Genomic DNA, 20,842 nt, shown 5'->3' on the forward strand with positions numbered 1-20,842 from the left:
GTAAAGCAGCTGCAAATCACATTAACTTGCTTTGGGGAAAAAAAATGTTAAACCACTTGAATGTCATGATGAAGTATGAATTAGATGTGTGTCCTAGGAAGTGACTCAGAGCGAGTCTTAAAAGTGCACAGGAAAGCAGCTTTGTTTCTTGTGTTTTTAAAGGCTGAACCTCTTGATATTTACAGATGTTTTGCCAAATGAATAATGAGGCAAGATTACAAGTGTGTGCACTGAAATGAGCAGACCAGTCATGCACTTAAAGAACTTTTTGATCCAGTTTTCTGGTGCCATGACTATCTAAATCAATAAAACTTTTACAAAAAAGATAAAAGGTGTCATTACTTTGTGCTATTTGTCAAATGCCCCAGTTCACTTTGAGTGAGAGATTAATGCAAAGTAAATTGGAGCATTGGTTTATTTTATGTCAAGAGGAGTTTGCCTTGCATTAGCCTCAATAATCTGCATACTTAAACCAACATCTTAGTCCATTCAGAATTTTAAAAATCTGATGCTTGTTACCTACATAGTAATCTATGCTCAAAATAAGACCTTTTTACAAAATAATTTCACTTACTGCACAATAGAATTCTTGCAAATCAACCCTATTTTAAAAATATACTTTTAAACCACGATGCTTCTAGCCCAAACTTGCTTATGATACAGAACCATGGTGATAGGGTTATATGTATTGGGCTTTAATGGGTGAGCTTCCAATAGTACTGAGAAATAAATTGAACTTGGCTTGAAATCTGTTCAGATTACAACTGTGGCATGTGTACATTCAGCTGTTCTTTGGAGGAGCTTCCACATCTAAGGAAGATTGTTTTGCACAGCATTACCAATGCAATTGCAGAGGTGGTTGTGAGACTTAAAAAAGGTGTCACTTTTGACACTAACCACTTGATTCTCCTGCAATGTATTGCCACTGTGCCAGTCGCCTGGTTCCATTCTTTAATTGTAGGCAGACATCACTTGTCACAGTTTCTCTTCCTGCTTGCACATTGTTACCTCTGGTGTCCCAACAATCTTTGATGTGGAGTTGCCGGCGTTGGACTGGGGTAGGCATAGTAAGTAGTCTCAACACCAAGTTAAAGTCCAACAGGTTTATTTGGTAGAATGAGCTTTCGGAACGCCACTCGTAGAAATCATAGAAACCCAACAGTACAGAAAGAGACCATTTGGCTCATCGAGTCTGCACCGACCACAATCCCACCCAGGCCCTATCCCCATATCCCTACATATTTTACCCACTAATCCCTCTAACCTACACATCTCCGGACACTAAGGGGCAATTTAAGCATGGCCAATCAACCTAACCCTTCATCAGGTGAGTGCCTTTTTTTTTCAGTAAGTCGTCTCACGACACCAAGTTAAAGTCCAACCGGTTTATTTGGTAGCACGAACTTTTGGAGCGCCACTCCATCAGGTGATTGCAGGATTTGTTTCACAAACAGGGCATATATAGACACACTCAATTACAAGATAATGGTTGGAATGCGAGTCTTAACAGGAATCAAGTCTTTACAAGTGCAGACAATGTGAGTGGAGAGAGGGTTAAGCACAGGTTAAAGAGGTGTGAATTGTTTCCAGCCAGGACTGTAAGTGAGATTTTGCAAGCCCAGGCAAGTCATGGGGGTTACAGATAGTGTGACATAACCCAAGATCCTGGTTGAGGCCGTCCTCGTGTGCGGAACTTGGCTATCAGTTTCTGCTCAGCGATTCTGCGTTGTCATGTGTCATGAAGGCCACCTTGGAGAATGCTTACCCGAAGATCAGAGGCTGAATGTCCTTGACCGCTGAAGTGTTCCCCGACAGGAAGGAAACACTCCTACCTGGTGATTGTTGAGTGGCGTCCATTAATTGGTTGTCGTAGCGTCTGCATGGTCTCGCCAATGTACCATACCTCGGCACTCACCTGATGAAGGACCGGCACTCCAAAAGCTCGTGCTACCAAATAAACGTGTTGGACTTTAACCTGGTGTTGTGAGACTACTTACTGTGCCAACAATCTTTGGCCCCCTCCTATTTCTCATCTATACAATGCCTCTCGGCAACATTGTGTAAAAGCACAGTTTTAGTTTTCACACTAATCTATTTTCATTACTTGATGCAACAATTGCTGGATTGTTTTTAGTGTGTATGCTGCACTCATTGTCAGCATTATAGCTGAGCTTTTTATTATCAGCTAATCAGAGACAGCCAGCATCAATTTGAAAAGGATAAGTCATGTATGATAATGCTGATTTTTAAATCTCTTTCAAGAGGTAATTATAAAGTAGTGGACAAAAGAATGTCTATGGATGTTACTTGTATGGACTTGAGGGACTTTATGAAGTGCCTTCTATAGAGACTGTTGGCTGAAGTTAAACTCTTAGAATTGAAGAAGATTATTTCCTCCTCCTACCAAATAAGAGATATTGGGCAAGTGGTCTAATTGGCAGGTGGAGTCTGACAGAACCCCCCTAGAACATAAGTATTCACTACATTTATTAATCATTTAGATAGGAAAGAAAACCATGCATCCAAGCTTGCCAATAACATAAAGATACATAGCATTGTAAACAGTGTCAATGGAAGCTTAAAATTAGGAGTTTTGATAGTGAATGACAAAACTACCACTGCAGTCATTGTAGTGTAGAGATACCCATGATGCTGTTAGGGATTTCTAGGATTTTGAATCCGCAACAATGGCGTGTTGGTATAGTTCCAATTCAGGCCCATGTTTGGCTTTGAGATGAGCTTGTATACTGGAGTTCTCCCATGCATTTGTTCTCTAGGTGGCGGAGATTACAGATTTGGAAGAACCTGTTTTAAGGATCCATAGCAAGTTGCTGCGGTGTATCTTGTAGACGGTACACACTGCTGCCACTCTGCCAGTAGTGGAGGGAGTGAATGTTTAAGTTGGTGGATGGGGTGCTGATCAAGAGGACTAAATCCTGGATGGTGTTGAGTTTGAGTGTTATTGGAACCACACTTATTCAGGTAGGTGGAGAGTATTCCATCTACGTATTTCCATCTCGTAGGTGATGGGCAAGTTTTGGAGAGTCAGGATTGAGTTGCTCCTCATAAAATTCCTAGCTTCTGACTTCATGTTGTAGCCATAGTATTTAAATGGCTAGTCTAAGTTGGTTTCTGGTTAATGGGAATCCCCTGGGATGTTGATGGTAGTGCTGTTGAATGTCCGGGGCTGATGTTTAGGGTACATGTTAATGATTATTGCATGGCACTTTTGTGACACACGTCATTTGCCACTTATCAGCCCAAGCCTGAATGTTGCCCTGATCTTGCTGCACATGGACACACACTGCATCGGTATTTGGGGGATGACACATGGTACTGAACACTAAAATCAACAGGGAACCTCCCAGCATTAGGATGGAGGGAAAGTCACTGAAGCAGCTGAAGGTGGTTGGGCCTACGTTATCTGGAGGAGGTTCTGCAGCGATGGGAATACTGAGTTAGATTGCAGATCAGTCATGATCTTGTTGAACAATGTAATGGACTTGAGGAGCTTAATGGCCGCCTCCTGTTGGTATGTTCCTAGCTGACACATACTGATAAAGCACACTTGCATTTTGTAATTCTGAAATGCCGCAAGTGAGGGAAGCAGCAGCAGAAATGAAATGGAATGACAGCATGGAAAGAAGACACTTGGCCCATCAAGCCTGTGCTGGCTCTTAGAGCTACCAAATTTCTCCTATAAAAGTGTACATTCAAATTGAATCTGCTTTCACCACGTTTTTGAGCAGTGCATTCCAGATCAATGTAACTTTAAGAAAAATCTCTTTCGCCTGGGTCTTTTGACAATCCCAAAACCTCAAGTGAAAATGAATGGCTGTGTGATGGCACCCAGGAAATCTGTTCAGATTTTGCAGCAAATCAAATTCAATTGATTTTAAGATATTCTACTTTTTAAAGCAATTGTCTCATTTACTTTTTACAGTGAGTTTCTTAACTGCATTATTAACAGTTTTTTCCTATTTGTATTTCTCGTGAAATTTCAAAATAAAAAGCAAACCAATCCTCTCAGAACATAACAGTTCTGGAGCCAGAATTTCTGCAACTTGTAAATAGCCCTCTCTTCAAACCTACAATCTCTAAGTGTTCAAAGGGAGACTGTGGCCTTTTATTTTGACATGATATATTCCTGTTCTTGCAAAAAATGCACATTTTCTGATTTACCGTAAGTGGTGTCACCAGAGATTTGCTGGTTATAGGAATAGGCCATTCAGTCCCTCAAGCCTCTTCTGTAGTTTTCAATTGGATGATAACTGATTAGTGCCTCCGCTCCATTCTTCCAACTTTCATCCCTGTTCCCTGACACCTTTACGTAATCTGCTGATCTTAAGTTTTGTAAGTTTCCATTGACCCAGCATCCAGAAACTCCTGGGGCAAATGTTTCACATTTACCTTTTGTGAATAGGTGCTTCCTGGTTCTAACTTTTAAGATTACGTACCCTTGTTCCGGATACTAACCCTTCCCTCAGAGAAATAGCTTTCCTCCATTTGAGTGGCACAGTGATTAACACTGCTGCCTCACAGCGCCAGGGACCCGGGTTTGATTCCTGGCTTGGGTCACTGTCTGTGTGGAGTTTGCACATTCTCCCCATGTTTGTGTGGGTTTCCCCCGGATGCTCTGATTTCCTCCCACAGTCCAAAGATGTGCAGATTAAGTGGATTGGCCATACTAAATTGCCCCTTGGTGTCAAGGGGACTAGCTAGGGTAAATGCATGGGGTTGTGGGGATGAGGCCTGGGTGGGATTGTGGTTGGTGCAGATTCAATGGGCCGAATGTCCTTCTGCACTAGGATTCTATGATCTACTTTATTGAAACATTTTAAATACCTTGATTAGAAAACCACTCAACTTCAATACAGACCTGTCCTTGTCTTTTCTAAATATGATTAAATAAAGTTGCTTTAGTTTTTTGTAATTGGCTATGTTTTAATTGTTCAATTTGTTCTTAGTGATGCTGCAGCTAAAATTATGGTGGAATTACTGGGCAGTTACACAGAAGATAATGCTTCACAGGCAAGAGTTGATGCTCACAGGTAATGTCACTTTGTTTGGTGCAAGTTGAAACACTATCTACACCAACTAAATATCAGTTGCTTTTTGAGTAGTTTTGATCTATGAAAGAAAAATCCCAATGGCCACCAAATTGTATTCTACAGGTTTATCATAATGATTACAAATTGTGTAGCTAAGTGGAGTAGTTTACAGCAGAAACAACAATAAATGTGTTGAATTTCTCTCTGACAGATGCATTGTAAGAGCGTTGAAGGATCAAAACACATTTCTTTTTGACCATCTTCTTGCTTTGAAACCTGTTCGATTCCTGGAAGGAGAGCTCATTCATGATGTGAGTGGTCTAACCATTTAGGATTGGTTACATAAGACAACCTGTTTGCCCCCTCCAATTTTGTTCATTTTTGTACCAGTTTAAGGAGATTTTTTTGTAATGTATCTTGTATATAAGTTAGAAAATGGGAGGGAAAAGCCTTTCAAAATATTTTAATGTCAAATTGTTACACCTTACACTCAGGATCACAGCAGACTGCTGGTAAAATGAAAACCTAATTGTTTCAAGAAAAATATCCATATTTTCCACATCGTAATCCAAGATTTACTTTGTGCTGATGGTGAACATTTTGCCTGTAAATGGCATGTGGCTCTACAAGGTACAAGAGCCAGGTCAAACTACAATCTTCTCTCCTCCTCCTCCTACACGCCGCCCCCCCCCCCCCCCCCCCCCAACTCCCCTGGTATCAAGCAACAATGAGTTAAAGTCTTCCCATTCACTAAATGGAGTAAAGACTTTGTTCGTAGCTTTGACAGTGTTAAAGTTTTGCCCTTTATTTGGATGTGTAATCTTCCTCAACCAATACACCTCCATGATTACCACTTAGTAAAAATTGCGAGTGTTGTATTTGAACCTGGTAAGCTCATTAATAACACTCAGTACAATGCTCTGTCAAGTACAACTGCAACTACTGGACGGATCCCAAAAGTTCCTTTGATCTTTGGTTATAACCCTGGGAGCATTGAAGTGAGGATTACTGGGCATTTGTTCAATTCCCACATGTTGTTGAATTTCTTTTTAAAGCAGTTTGTTAAATTATTTTTTCATAGCTTGAATTAATCGTTGCATTAGGCAAAACAGACTGCAGGAAGTTTTGAGGCAAAAAACTGTCAAGGTTACATGGAGGCGAATCTAATACAAATGGGACTTTTGGTGTCTGTTTTAATTTGAACTTGAGGTCAAAATCTGGGCTTCTTGTCACGAAGCTTGCATTGGTTGTTCAAACCTAATTCCCATCAGGCTGGGGCTACTTGAGTTTTGAGTAGATACAGTGGGCTGTATATGATCAACATCTTGAGACTCCAATGCATTCTCCAACCTGTTTTTGTTTGAGGTTATTGAACCAGTCACAATTCCATAATGTCAGTGAACTAATGTGAACTTAAATCATTCCTGTAAAGCAGTGTCTGTACATATAATCTTTCTGACACATGTGCAAGAGGTGTTTTGACATACTTAACTGAACCTGTTACTACCAACTGCTGTCAAGTGTCGGTATCCAAAATCCGGTCACAAGCTGTAAGAAAGTAAATGGCATTTTCTGCCACTCATTATGGAGCACAGTGATCAGAGCACTGAGTGCTTCCAAGTGGGAATTTGAGCCGACTGGGATTTTGGCGCAGAAAGGGTGTGGTGCTTTTATTTGTTTTCCCAGTGCCTGCTGTTTTTCTCTTGGCCCTAAGCTAAGAAACTGTTGATTATTACTTTGTAAAATTAGTAATTAACTAAATAAATAAGATGGCAGGACAGGTTGTGCTGTAACTTCAGTTTGTGAGAGTTAGTGCAAAGTATTGTAATCCCAGACCAGCGATATCTGCAGTAAACTTCTATAGGTCTAGGAACTTTAGTGTAGAATTGCTGAGCTCAGACATTGCAGGGTGGGGAGGAGGAGGGTTACATGGACACTTTGTCCCTGGAGGGAGTTACACTCCATTGGGTAAGTGGAATGTTTAGAGCTGACCAATGGTCAGGGATGAGAGAGAGTGACTACAAGTAATACAAGTAAGGCAGGTTTGGGGATCCAGGATGTAACAATGGAAAAACCTCAGCTCTTGACGTCGTGAAGGGTGAAGGCATTGGAGAGAGTGAGAGGAAGGATTCATAAGAATGGTTCCAGGGATGAGGAACATAAGTTATGAAGAAGGGAGAAATTGGAACTGTTTTCTTGGAGAAAAGAAGTCTGAGAGGAGATCTGATAGGTTCAAAAGTCTCGAATGGTCTGGATATAGTAGATTTGGAGAAACTGTTCCTACTTGTGAAAGGATCAAAAACATGAGGCCATAGATTTAAAGTAATTGGCAAAAGATGCAAAAGTGACCAAGAGGGAAAAAGGTATTGATGCAGTGAGTGGAATGATGTGCCTGAGTGTGGTGGAGGACTGTCCAATCAGGGCATTCAGGAAGGAATTGGATTATTATCTGAAAAGAGAGGATGTGCAGGGTTACAGGGAGAAGGCAAGGGAACGGCACAAAGTGAATTGCTCATTTGGAGATCCAATGCAGACATGATGGGCTGAATGGCTGCCTTTTGTGTTGTAACTATTCTGTGATTTATGAGGTGCTTTCAAGTGAGCACAAGGGCAAACGGACCATAACGCCATGGTGCAGGATGCCATTCAAATGAGGTGTGAGACAAGGAATGTAGTAGTGATGGGGGCCAGTATAGTCAGGACATTAGATGCTGTTGCCTGCCCAGGGCCAGAGTTAAAGACATCTTGCAGTTGGAGAATTATTTGGAATGAGAGGAGGATCAGTTGTCATGGTCCACGTCAGTTCTAATGAAAGGCCGTCAACCTGAAACCTAACTCTGTTTCTATCTCCACAGATGGTGCCAGACTTGCTGAGTATTTCATGCATTGTGTTTTCTTTTTAAGAATCTAATTGCTTAATATCACAAATGGTTTACTTTTTGTGAACGGTTATAAAAACTTTGTTTAAGAAGTCAAGACCCCCTGATGAATTATTTTCCCCTGATATTTGATATTGTTTTGCATTGGTCCTTGATTATTGAGAGTAAATAAACTGTTTATAAGGCTATTTGAGAAATGTTTCTGATCAACTTCAGTTTTTGCACAATGAAATCTGAGTATTCGGGCAGCTTGCCAAACTCCTGCTGTTCCTTTTCCCCCAAGTTAGCTTCTGTTTTGAGTATCTGGCACAGTATTCTTCCATCTGTATAAATATATGCATTTTAATTGTGCACCAACGTTTTGTGTTTTGTAACTTCACACTGGATTTATATTAACTTGATGTATCTGTCTTCTTTCAATAGCTCTTGACTATTTTTGTCAGTGGAAAATTAGCAGCCTATGTCAAATTCTACCAGAACAACAAAGATTTCATCGATTCACTGGGTGAGATTTCATTCTTTCAAATCATAACAAAACTTTGTAGTTGGAAAGAATACTTTTATTTTCTTCATGGCTGGATGGTCCAGAAAGATGGATTACGTCACTCTGAATAATTGTTTCTCAATTTTTAAGCATTCTCACTCCATGCACCACCAATGTGCGTTGGCAGCAGCTGTATAAACCGTTTGCAAGATGCAGCGCAGTAACACACTTTACTTTCCAACCTTCCAAAGCCACAACCTCTACCACCTAGAAGAACAAGGGCAGCAGTTGCATGGGCACACAGGCGATGCAGAGGGGATTTGAGAAAAAACGTTTTCACTTGGTGTTGTGGGAATCTGGAATGCACTGCCTGGGAAGATAGTCGAAGCTGGAAACTTTACAACCTTTTTTTAAATAAAAATTTAGATGAGCATTTGAAATATCATAATATTCAAGAATATGGGATTAGTGCACCTTTAGTGGTAGATATTATCAATTCAGACTCGATGGGCTGAAGGGCCCTTTCTGCACTGTAGACTCTATGACCACCTGCAAGTTCCTCTCCAAGTCTCTCAATGTCCTGACCTAGAATTATATCACTGTTCCTTCACTGTTGTTAGGTCAAAATCGTGGAAGTCCCTAACAATTCTTAACTTCACAAGTACAGGCCTACTTTCTTAGTCACTCCAAAATTATTAAATTTTGACCAAAGGTGGGTTGCTACTTTTGCACTGGTAATTTTGTTGTTTATATAAAGTCTACCTTTGACATTAAACACTAATAAATGAGCTCATAAAATGAATCTTAAATTGTTGCTGTTTGTAATTCCTTGTGCAAAGGTTCTAATCTCAGTGCTGTTTTGGAAGGAAAGAGAATTCCACACAAAAGAAAAGGGACTTCAACTTGGAGAATGAGAATTAGAGAACTGCAATTCTGTAGTTTGTTGTAGTTGGCTTGAAATCAGGAGAGGCCTTGGAACAGATATACCATCAATTAGAGTAAGTTTGGATGGGGCAACTAAACTGGGGGTTCTAGAACTAGAGGTGGTTGTTGTTTCCGGATAAGAAATTGGTCATTTAGGCCTGGGATTAGGAGAAATTTCTTCACTGTAAATCTTTGGTATTTTCTAATTCGAGGGTTGTAGATGCCCTCAGGTCAGAGGGATAGGGCGGGAAAGTGTAATTGAAGTAGATGATCAACCATGAGCATTTCGAATGATGGGGCAAACTTGTGCTCCTCTTCTATTCCAGATGTTAAATTTTGTTGGATTTCCTAAGTTTGGTGTGAAGTGGGATAAGGCACTGGGTGCATACTTTGAGATAATGCATACATGTCATTACCTATGAAGGTTCAATTTCTTTAGCGATGTCATTGCATCAATTCATATAGATTCCAGTTTTTAGATGGAGAGAAGCTGAATTCAGAGTACAAATCACCCCAGTAGAAATATTACTTTGCCAAAGTAATGATTTCAAACTATACAATGTGGAAAGAGCTTTATCAGAATGTAGGAACGGCAAAAGGCCATTTGATTCCTCCAATCTGTTCCAACGTTCAATGTGATAATGGCTGATCTGTGGAAAGTACATCATACAAATCCAATGATCACCGGCTCTCCACAGGAGAGGGGAAAGAGAATAATGTCAAATTTATTTGCATCGCTGGCTGGACAGGGAAGTCCTGCCCAGTCAATGGACCTTTGGCAACTCTGCAAATATCCTGGTCTCATCTGCTCCAATCCAGGCCTGTGTTCTTGCGTATCTGGGATATTGCAATGTTTTCAATGTTTGTATTCACAAATGCCTGGTATTTTGTAGAGGGGTGCTTTAAGTATAAATGCTGAAGCGCATTACAAAAACAAGTAATATCTTCAAATACACCATATTTTAAAAGTTGATGGTGGGGTTCTGCAAGATGTGGGTGGGTGTTTTGGATGGTAATGTTTTTAATTGATTTGGTGTATTGCTGTAATCACAATAGTGTTCCTTGTTGCTTTTTACTAATTGCGTTTTTGAAACACTGCTAGACTTCTTCCCTAATGTTTTTAGACATTGAATGAAAAAGAGATATTTTAAAACCTGGATAGTCTGCCAGTACAGAAATCCATTGGCCATTAGGAGGTCATTTTGTTTGAGGTGGAATTGTACCCAGCAGTGACCCTTGACCTGCAAATTCTCATTATGCAGCAGTTTGGGGGAAACATTGTTTTTAGCATTAACCTCCGAACCTTTAAAAGTGTCAATGGCTGCATTTAATGTGCTGACTCTGAAGTGTCTGTTTATTTAGAGAAAGGGTTGATGTCCACTTATCATCAAGAACCATACTTGAGAGGGGTCTGATTAAATATACATATAGTTCTAACCTGTACAGGGTAAAGTACGTGCTCGGTGAATTGCTGCAGAAAACTGTTCCAAGTTCCAGCATACTCTACTCCGTGAACTAGATAATCTGCTTCATCGCTTAAGGCAGGGAGTGTTGGTGTCAGCAGTCTCCTTATTTACACACTGCAGGAGGGAGTGGTAATTAACACTTCAGTACTCCCACGGTGCTGTGTAATTGGCTGTTTAAAAGGTGCAGTGATTTCTAGTGTCTTATTTGTATTAAAATGCAATTTTCATATTGCTCTTGTTTCTGGATGGCAGGGTTTAACAAATGCAGAAATTGCTTAGTGATGCAGAATACTTTATTGCTGCATTAGGATTTTGACATAACAGTAATAAGTAAATCTGTTTGGCAGAAAATTAGATGCTTTTAAAACTTGGTACTTGAAATGATTGTGTGTGCATCTGATGTCTCTTTAATACAGCTCGTGCTTAGAAATTAGTCTGACAGTAAGTAAGCTCTGTTTTGTAAGATGGAGAATATTAGGCAGGGGCCAACATACTTTTTCCGAGGGGTTTTTATTATGGGAAAACACCCTAGCTTCATTTTGTGGTGGCCTGTTTTATTTTTTTGGGGGGGGAGGGGGGGGCTCTTTTTCAGACACGTGCACATTTTCTACTCCATTCATTTGGGCTGATGCACCAACGCACGGATCCAGAATAAAATTAAACAGCATGAAGCAATACACTCCTTGGGGAGCAAAGGCAATCGTCGTCTGATTGCTGCTCTGCTTGAACTTTCCCCCACCTCCACACTGCTCCACATTTCTTGCCAGGTAGTCCAATCCTGGTTTTAACAAATGTGGAGCGCAACAACTCTTTGGAGGCCTCTATGTAAGAACATAAGAAATAGGAGCAGGAGTAGGCCATCTAGCCCCTCGAGCCTGCCCCGTCATTCAATAAGATCATGGCTGATCTGAAGTGGATCAGTTCCACTTACCCGCCTGATCCCTATAACCCCTAATTCCCTTACCGATCAGGAATCCATCTATCCGTGATTTAAACATATTCAACGAGGTGGCCTCCTCCACTTCAGTGGGCAGAGAATTCCAGCGATTCACCACCCTCTGAGAGAAGTTGTTCCTCCTCAACTCTGTCCTAAACTGACCCCCCTTTATTTTGAGGCTGTGCCCTCTAGTTCTAGCTTCCTTTCTAAGTGGAAAGAATCTCTCCACCTCTACCCTATCCAGCCCCTTCATTATCTTATAGGTCTCTATAAGATCTGTAAAATAAGCGCTGTAAAATCGGGAAGAAGTCTGGACACAGCCCCTTTTTAGAGCACCAGGTAAGTTTGAAGTGAATGTTAGTGAATGGTTTTGTGGGTGAGTGGGGAGGTGGTGGGGGGGGGGTCATTTGTGGACATACCAAGGAGTTGAAATAATTATTGTTCTGTCTTAACATTTCTTGGGTAATTGTCCTGATAAGTACGTTGGAACTGTCCAAAGTCTCCAACTCTAGCTCAGTTGGAGATGTTCACAAGTATCCCGGGGGAACAGGGCAATTGCTTGTCAGAATTTAAAACTTCCTGGGCAATTTCCATAGAGGTCAGCACATCAGAGTTCGAGCACGCGCCTGACGCACATTAGTGGATCTCCAATCAAAAGACTGGAAGATTAGGACTAATGTTCTTTAAAGCTTGTAAATCCCAATGCATTCATAGTATACATTTGAAGTCGCTTGCAGTAATCAAGTTTTTAGCTGTACCTCATCACCTGTGCTCCCCCCAAACTGTTTTCCAGTGTGATCCCATTTTCTCTCCTTTTCTTTATTTTGTGCACTTGTTCACTCTTGCACTCGCTCGCTGTCTCTCACTTTCCATTTGTGAGCTCTCTGGTTTGTTGCTGGCAGCTTGGTAATTTCTGTAACCTACACGAGCTATCAAAGCGCTGTCTTTCTCTCCCCCCCCCCCCCCCAATAACAATGAGAGTGGCGAGCGCATGGACTCCTTGCAGTTTTAGATTTTTTGTGTGTGGGTGTTGAGTTTTCTTTCTTCCCAGGATTGCCAGGAAAGCACTGCTCTGCAAATATATTGATTGCAGGCATCTGTCTGTTTCGGTGTAATGTTTCTTTTACATTTTAAAAAGAGGTGCATCAAAAGCAGAAGGGAAGGCAAGTGGAGTGAAACTAAGAGCACAAAACTGGTTGAAAATGTTATAGCTGATAGTTCTGAATATTCAATATCCTGACTTAATTACAAAGCGAGTTAATTATCAGGAGCAGTCCATGTGGTATAGGTTGTTGCTAGGGATGGAGTTCCAGGATTTTGACCCAACAACAGCGAAGGAATGGTTATTTATATTTCCAAGTCAGGATGGTGAGTGGTTTGGAAGGGAGCTTCATGCCACTAGCCTCTAACCCACTGGTGGAGTATTCAGGTGGAGCTATGTCGGTCAACAAATCAATACTTCTCTGGCATGTAGGCTTGATAATTTCCTCTGGGGTCCATTCCACTCCATTTGTGTCCTGCTGCTCCCCTCCATGAGCTACATTGCTATTGAGCTGCTCTAATTTGACCAAATCGTTCTTTTGGATGAGGCTGTACAGAATACCTTTATTCATGTTTTGTGCTGTCATGGCCACTTTATATATGCAATCGTTTGTATTGGCATATGTACTTGGACAGTGAGCAGCAGTGATCCTTGTGCTCCTAAATGCTTTGGAAAATTGGATGACCTTCAGCAGGTACTTCAGAGCACTAGGGAAGTACCATCAGTGATGCCTTCGTAAGATTCGTCAAATCTGGTGACAAGAAAAAACAGACAACAGCAGCATCCTCTCCAAGCCAACTTGCCCAGCAGTTTGGCACTAATCACGCAAAACAAGCTCTGGGTGGGCTACGTCAGTCATTTGCCTGACATTGGGTTCCTGAAGCAACTGCTTTTGTCGGAACTAGGTTGCAGCACGGGGTTCCCAGAAGATCAGAAGAAACGCTGTAGGGATATGGTTAGCACTGTTGCCTCACAGCGCTAGGGACCCAGGTTTGTTTCCAGCCTTGGGTTACTGCCTATGTGGAGTTTGCACGTTCTCCCTGTGTTTCCTCCCACAGTCCAAAGATGTTCAGGTTAAGTGGATTGGCGATGCTAAAATTGCCCTTTAGTGTCCAAAGATGTGTAGATTAGATGATGGGTTAGCCATGGTACTCATTGACTCATGGCTTTTGGCACACGAAAATGGAGAAGGCTCATTTAGAAAGGCATCAAACATACCGAGAGTCTTCGGGACTGTGCAGAGGCAATGTCAAGGCATTGGATGGAGCGCCAAACCTCCAAATAGCCCATCTATCCAAGCTTTCAAGCATCAGCTGCCCCAGATATGGCAGAGTCTGCAGATTGTACATATCAACCATTTCACAACCCATCAAATTCACAGCCCATTGAATCGGAGTGGAAGTAAATCATCTTCAATCCCAAGGGACTGCCTGAGAACAATTAGAAAATTAAATGGGGGTGGGGAAAAGTCAGAATGCAAGCATTCTTTTTAATGAAAGATTATAATGGAGCGGATAATGGAGGTCTGCCGAGCAATTACCTGGTAATTATTCAGCCAAGTAGTTGTCAGCAGAACCGTGTGTATGAACTATCGTCTTCTCGCTGGCAAACATTTACAATCCGTTTTTAAAAGTAATTTTATATCTTTGCATAAACTGAGATGTGAAACAGATGAGAAGCTGCTTTGGCAGGAAAAGTAACGCAAAGGCAGATGCCACCACATGATTCATCCTTGAACTGTTACATTACCATGTTATATACCAGGTTTTATTTCCACAGTGAGCCTACTGCGGGAAAGACCTGGCTGAAGAATATTTGCACCTGATACTTATCTGAGCAGTTGCTTTTCTTGATTTTTTGTATTAAACATATTCCTATAGTTTCCTACAAACATTAACCAGCCACATTAGTGTTCATAAAACAACTAGAACTGGGGTTAGTCATCCCTACATGTCACTTTAATTTTCTAATTGTTCTCTGGGGATAAAGAGGTCTTTCTCAAGATGGCAGCCAGTGACTAGTGGTGTGCCTCAGGGGTCAGTGCTGGGACCACAACTTTTCACAATATACATTAACGCTTTGGAGGAAGGAACTGAAGGCACTGTTGCTAAGTTTGCACATGATACAAAGATATGTAGAGGGACAGGCAGTATTGAGGAAGCAGGGGGGGCTGCAGAAGAACTTGGACAGGTTAGGAGAGTGGGCAAAGAAGTGGGAGATGGAATACAATGTGCAAAAGTGTGAAGTTATGCACTTTGGAAGGAGGAATGGAGGCATAGACTCTTCTAAATAGGAAAATGCTTAGCAAATCAGAAACACAAAGGGACTTGAGAGTCATTGTTCAAAATTCTCTTCAGGTTAATGTGCAGGTTCAGTCGGCAGTTAGGAAGGCAAATGCAACGTTAGCATTCATGTCGAGAGGGCTAGAATACAAGAGCAGGGATGTACTTCTGAGGCTGTATAAGGCTCTGGTCAGACCCCATTTGGAGTATTGTGAGCAATTTTGGACCTCATGTCTAAGGAAGGATGTGCTGGCCTTGGAAAGGGTCCAGAGGAGGTTCACAAGAATGATTCCTGGAATGAAGAGCTTGTCGTATGAGGAATGGTTGAGGACTCTGGGTCTGTACTCGTTGGAGTTTAGAAAGATGAGGGGAGGATCTTATTGAAACTTGCAGGATACTACGAGGCCTGGATAGAGTGGACGTGGAGAGGATGTTTCCATTAGTAGGAAAAACTAGAACCAGAGGGCACAACCTCAGACTAAAGGGATGATCCTTTAAAACAGGGGTGAGGAGGAATTTCTTCAGCCAGAGAGTGGTGAATCTGTGGAACTCTTTGCCGCAGAAGGCTGTGGAGGCCAGGTCATTGAGTGTCTTTAAGACAGAGATAGATAGGTTCTTGATTGATAAGGGGATCAGGGGTTATGGGGAAAAGACAGGAGAATGGGGATGAGAAAAAAATCAGCCATGATTGAACGATGGAGCAGACTTGATGGGCCGAGTGGCCTAATTCTGCTCCTATGTCTTATGATCTTTTGACTCTTGTTGCCTTGCGGTGGCACAATGGTTAGCACTGCTGCCTCACAGCAACAGGGACCCAGATTCGATTCCTGGCTTGGGTCACTGTGGAGTTTGCACATTCTCCATGTGTCTGTGTGGGTTTTTTCCGGGTGTTCCGGTTTCCTCCCCGAGTCTGAAACATGTGCTGGTTGGGTGCATTGGCCATGCTAAATTGTCCCTCAGTGTATCTGAACAGATGTTGGAGTGTGGTGGTGACTAGGGGATTTTCACAGTGACTTCATTAGTGTTAATGTAAGCCTACTTGTGACGCTAATAATTAAATTTTCTAAATTTAATTTGGTGTTTCCTCCTTCTGAGCCTGAGTACTTGCAGCAGTTTAAATAAGCAAAGTTACTGCTCAAAATGTGTGACCCTCCTGTCTTAGATACACTCGCAACAAATTACAAATGCACCTCAAAAGTGTAGAGGTTCCCATTTAATTTTTGTGTTAACGGGATATTCCAGTGTTAACTAGAGATTGTTTGGTTGTTCTTGGGCCTGGAGATAAGAGTGATAACATCCAGAAACTTGGCTATTTTGTTCACCAATTTAACATATCCATGTGAGGCTGTCAGAAGGGTCTCTAAAATGTTGCTTATATTCTTGTAAACAAACAGGAACTTTAGCTGAAGATTTATGGTTCTGAATTAATTAACATTTTACAAATGTTTACTCTTGATATAAAAGGACTGTCAAATATTTATGAATCATTGATACATTAGAAGTGCAAGATGAAGTTTTGCAGGGTATCTCCAACAGGCGGCATGATTCCTGGAGTCATAATTTGCCTTTATTAATGTTGACAAGATAGGCCAAAAGTAACAATCTTTTGTCAACTGCTTTGCCCTAACACATGTACCCTTTCAATAAACCTAGTCTCATCACCACCACCCTGCTTAAAGTTCATCAGTATCTCATTTGCATTTGTTAATTAGGAGTAGTGTGCTAATTGATTTTTTTTGTGTAATTTTCCATTAATTCACATTAGCTGGAGTTTTGCCCTAGTGTACCTCATTCAAGTGAATTATGTTTTTCACTTCTGTTGCCATTACTGCATTGTTTGATGAGGCAATGTTAATTAAAATTTGAATGCTGGCTGTAACATGCAGGATTTGTATAGTAGGTTTGCTTTCTGCTCTATGGTTAAAAAGTTTTGATATTGTCCCTTAATCATTCCATTTTTTTATGGACCTAATCTGCAATCAGTACTGCTTCCAATTTATTTTGTACAATTACAGAACATTGAAGGCATAATATAGTTCAATAAGAGCCATTTTAGTTTTGATTTGGTCATATTCGGTATAATTCTTGTCCCAGTGTTTGCTGCTTTTAACTATGAAAAATTTAGTCAAATTGAATAAATAAGGGAAATATGACTAAAATAGAAACTGTTCACTGAGTTGCCAAATTCATGCAATTATAAATATGGCAATGAATACTGGGAACAACCTAACTTTTTTTCATTAATTACAGGACTTTCTCACGAACAGAACACAGCAAAAATGAGGCTCTTAACCTTGATGGGAATGGCAGTAGACAACAAGGAGATTTCCTTTGACACACTTCAGCAGGAACTTCAGATTGCTGAGGATGATGTTGAAGCATTTGTTATTGATGGTAAGCAAAGTGAACTAAATCACTGTTTAAATTTACTAAAAATGTGCACCAGAATGAGTGGGAGAGGACTACAAAGTTACTGAGTGCAATAATACTTCAGGCATATTGAATGTAGTTCACTGTTACCTTCCCTACCCTGCCTTTTGGACCCCAGAGTTTTGTTACTTTTTGGCATTGTGAGCTGGACATTGGTGCATTTGCAAACCAGACACCTCAGTGAGCTGTTTGCTAGTGGAAAATATGGAATTTACCCTTCCAAATAGAGGAAATTTAAAATGATTTTTCAAATCTTTCTCTGCCTGGCCTGTTTTCCTTTTTGACTCTCTGCAATTAAGTTACTTAGTTTTGGGACTATTCCAGGGAAGGGTGAGGGAGGATTAACTGTTTAAGGAATGGTTAATTTTCAGACAGATCAAACATATGCAGCAAATCATTCTTGAAGCAGTGTCGATGGTTGTCCACAAATTTATACGATTGGACCATTCTGACTGAGGAAGGTGTTTGTCAGAAGAGGGCCTACATAACCAAATAAACTTCTGTTTGTCTCCAAGAATCACAGTAGCAAGCTGATACTAGAACAACACTCATTTTTAATGTTTAAAAATACTGCAGTATTTTATTTCTTAGCATTAAACAGAAGATATAGTCATACATTAAAAGCTGCAGATTCCACTCCCAGTGATAAATAATGTGAACTTGAGGATTCACAATTCTGGTCCAGAATTGTAATGGTCCAGTAAATCACTTAATTGCAGTTAAGTAACCAAATGTCAAAAAAAAATCCTGTCACCATTAAATGGATGGCAACTGACTTGGTAGTTAATACCAATATGTCATAAGGAGGAACAAAGGATTTCAGTTTGTATATTGCAGAGGCTCTTAGTCTTGTTTCACAGTAGAATTCTGTACTTAAATGCTGAAAATAATTTGTCTTTTTTGTGTGAACTAACAGCTTGCAGTTTTAATTGTCCATTTTTATATGGCATCATAAACACAGGATGTGTTTTGGGAGAGATGAGGAGGTTCCACAAATAGGATATTGCTTTAGCATGTTGGCAGGGGGCTTGCAAAATCTTTTATCTCAATGTCAAGTTGTTTTCCTATTGTTTTTAAGTTTTGCATTGTATAAAAATGTAATTATGATGTTTAACATAAATCCTTGGAAAGCACCAAACTTACTTCTGAGCAAAAACACTTTCATTTAAGTTTATATTATTTTTATCTTTGTCCTATATTTAATCTAGGTAAAAGAAAAACTTTATATAGTGCCTGAACACATCTCTCAAACAGCCCAAAGCATCAATTAGATTTTACAGTTTGAGATATCCTTCACTATTGGTTTAAAAACATTTCCATTGTGCTTCTACACATGGAAAGACTGTTTGATGAAAATTCTAACCTTGAAGGATGCATCAAAACCTGAGTCAGTGAGGCTGTATCTCTGCTGTGGAAGTATGCTCCCTATCTTAAATCCTCCTTTGTGAGAATGAGCAATTTAATCAGTAGTGAGTCACTGCCATTGGACAATAAGAATTTATCTCTAGTCATTTATAAAAGGTTGCTTTTACCCAAAAAAACACGAGTTTGACTGCTTACAGCATTAACATGTCCTATTTCTGCTTTAGTAGCATATTCACTAGTGTTGATTTTTTTAAAATCCCAGTTCTTGTGACTCCTTATCTGTTGAGGTGTTTACATTATTTTTTAACGCCGTTTTAAAAAAATATGATATTCATTGTCCAAGTGCCTTTTGGTTAAAGTTGGTTGACTGTATATTCATAACTGTTATATGCAAATAAGTACAAGAATATTTTTAGAAGTTAACTTTGCAAATAAATTCTGAATTTCTAAACATTTGTTTAAAAAATTTCCAGCTGTTCGAACAAAGATGGTTTACTGTAAGATTGATCAAACACAACGCAAAGTAATCGTAAGGTAAGGCAAGCTTAAAACACGTTCATTTTGAAGGAATTTTTTAAAAAATGTTAAATGTACTTGGCATACCTAGTTGCTGCTGTGTAAGTGATCATGGTTTGGATAAACTGCATATCATTAATCTTAGTCCTTGATCACTTACGGTCACATTACTTATTTTTGTTCCAATGAGACAATAACTTGTTTGAGTTGCTATCTGTATAATTTGAGGCCAAGTCTGCCAGAATGAGCTATATAAAACACAAGTCTGGAATGTTTATGAAGAGAACTAGCAGCAGCTATTGGCTGAAAGGTTGAAACTCCTTTATGCAATTACAGCAAAAATTTAACTAGAAACTTTTAAAGATAAACCTTTGAAAAATGAGGAGTTGGAATCTGAAATGTATTCTTCCCCTGTATAATAATATATACAATCTCAAAGACCAAGATTTAATTTGGACACCAACTGTAACTTGAAGCATATTCCTATTGTTTGGTCCATATCTAAACAGACAATTACTTTGTATATTTTATGTAGGAAATTGCAGCATACAACATTGCATGCACAGTGAAATCAAATGCAGGATGAATGATAAGTCAGGTATTGGTCAATGGAAGAATGAATATTGACCAGGACACTCCCTGCTTTTCCTTGAATAAGTACTGGGATTTTTAATGTCCACCAGAACAGTACTACCAAAAATTGAGTACACCCTCAGCGCACCAGAGTATCAGCATAGATTGTAATTGACTCCTTCAGTGAGACTTCAGGCAAAGGAATTTTTTAGCTTGGGGGATGTATGTGTGTCAACAAACTAAAAGTGATCTTGAGCTAGGCTTTACTTTCAAACCTTTATTGTACAAGTAAGTAATCAACAATGTAGTTAACTGTATTTTTTTCCCTTTATTATAGTCACACCACACACAGAACCTTTGGGAAACAGCAGTGGCAGCAGCTGTATGACAGTCTTAACTCCTGGAAACAGAACTTGAACCAGGTGCGGAATAGCCTCCTCAGCATTTCCACCACATAAAGGTCCAATAAAATGTCTGGACTTGTCATTCATTTAATTTTAAAGTCATTGTCAGAATAAAGTTTGTTTTAAAAACTACACAGCTATTTGAGAAAAGATCGTGGCTGTTACTCTGGAACAATTTGTATGGTTCAACTATCTAATTAAAACAGTTTGCATTATCTGTCTTATTTTATTTGTCTGGCAGCAGTGTTTTCCTTAAAGTTTGTGTGAAACTGAAACAAATCTAGATTACATCAGAAATATTCAACCATAACACTAACAAGAGAATGCCTATGAAAAATGTGGCTCCTAGAATTGTGCTTTTCTAGTTGGAAGGTAAACTAGTGAAGTGCACACAAACACAATAGACATCAAGTTGGTGTTACCTTGATTGCACACTCAATTATGCTATTGTCAGCTTTCCTTTTCCGTGGGTGCTTGAGCCGATCCAAA

At 40.0% G+C, this 20,842-nt stretch overlaps 1 protein-coding gene across 1 annotated transcript in view; it reads left to right on the forward strand.

Annotated features, from left to right (window-relative positions):
* eif3m (eukaryotic translation initiation factor 3, subunit M) overlaps positions 1-20,568 on the forward strand; it is a 37,496-nt gene extending 16,928 nt beyond the window's left edge. The window contains exons 6-11 of the mRNA XM_078220942.1: positions 4,968-5,051; positions 5,263-5,362; positions 8,354-8,435; positions 17,316-17,459; positions 19,334-19,394; positions 20,287-20,568. Coding sequence (XP_078077068.1) covers positions 4,968-5,051; positions 5,263-5,362; positions 8,354-8,435; positions 17,316-17,459; positions 19,334-19,394; positions 20,287-20,407 — 592 coding nt within the window. The 3' untranslated portion in view covers positions 20,408-20,568. The remainder of the gene's footprint in view (positions 1-4,967; positions 5,052-5,262; positions 5,363-8,353; positions 8,436-17,315; positions 17,460-19,333; positions 19,395-20,286) is intronic.
* Positions 20,569-20,842: the final 274 nt, after the last annotated feature.

The sequence above is a fragment of the Mustelus asterias genome, chromosome 9 (assembly GCF_964213995.1).
Source record: "Mustelus asterias chromosome 9, sMusAst1.hap1.1, whole genome shotgun sequence".
NCBI classification, from domain to species: Eukaryota; Metazoa; Chordata; class Chondrichthyes; order Carcharhiniformes; family Triakidae; genus Mustelus; species Mustelus asterias.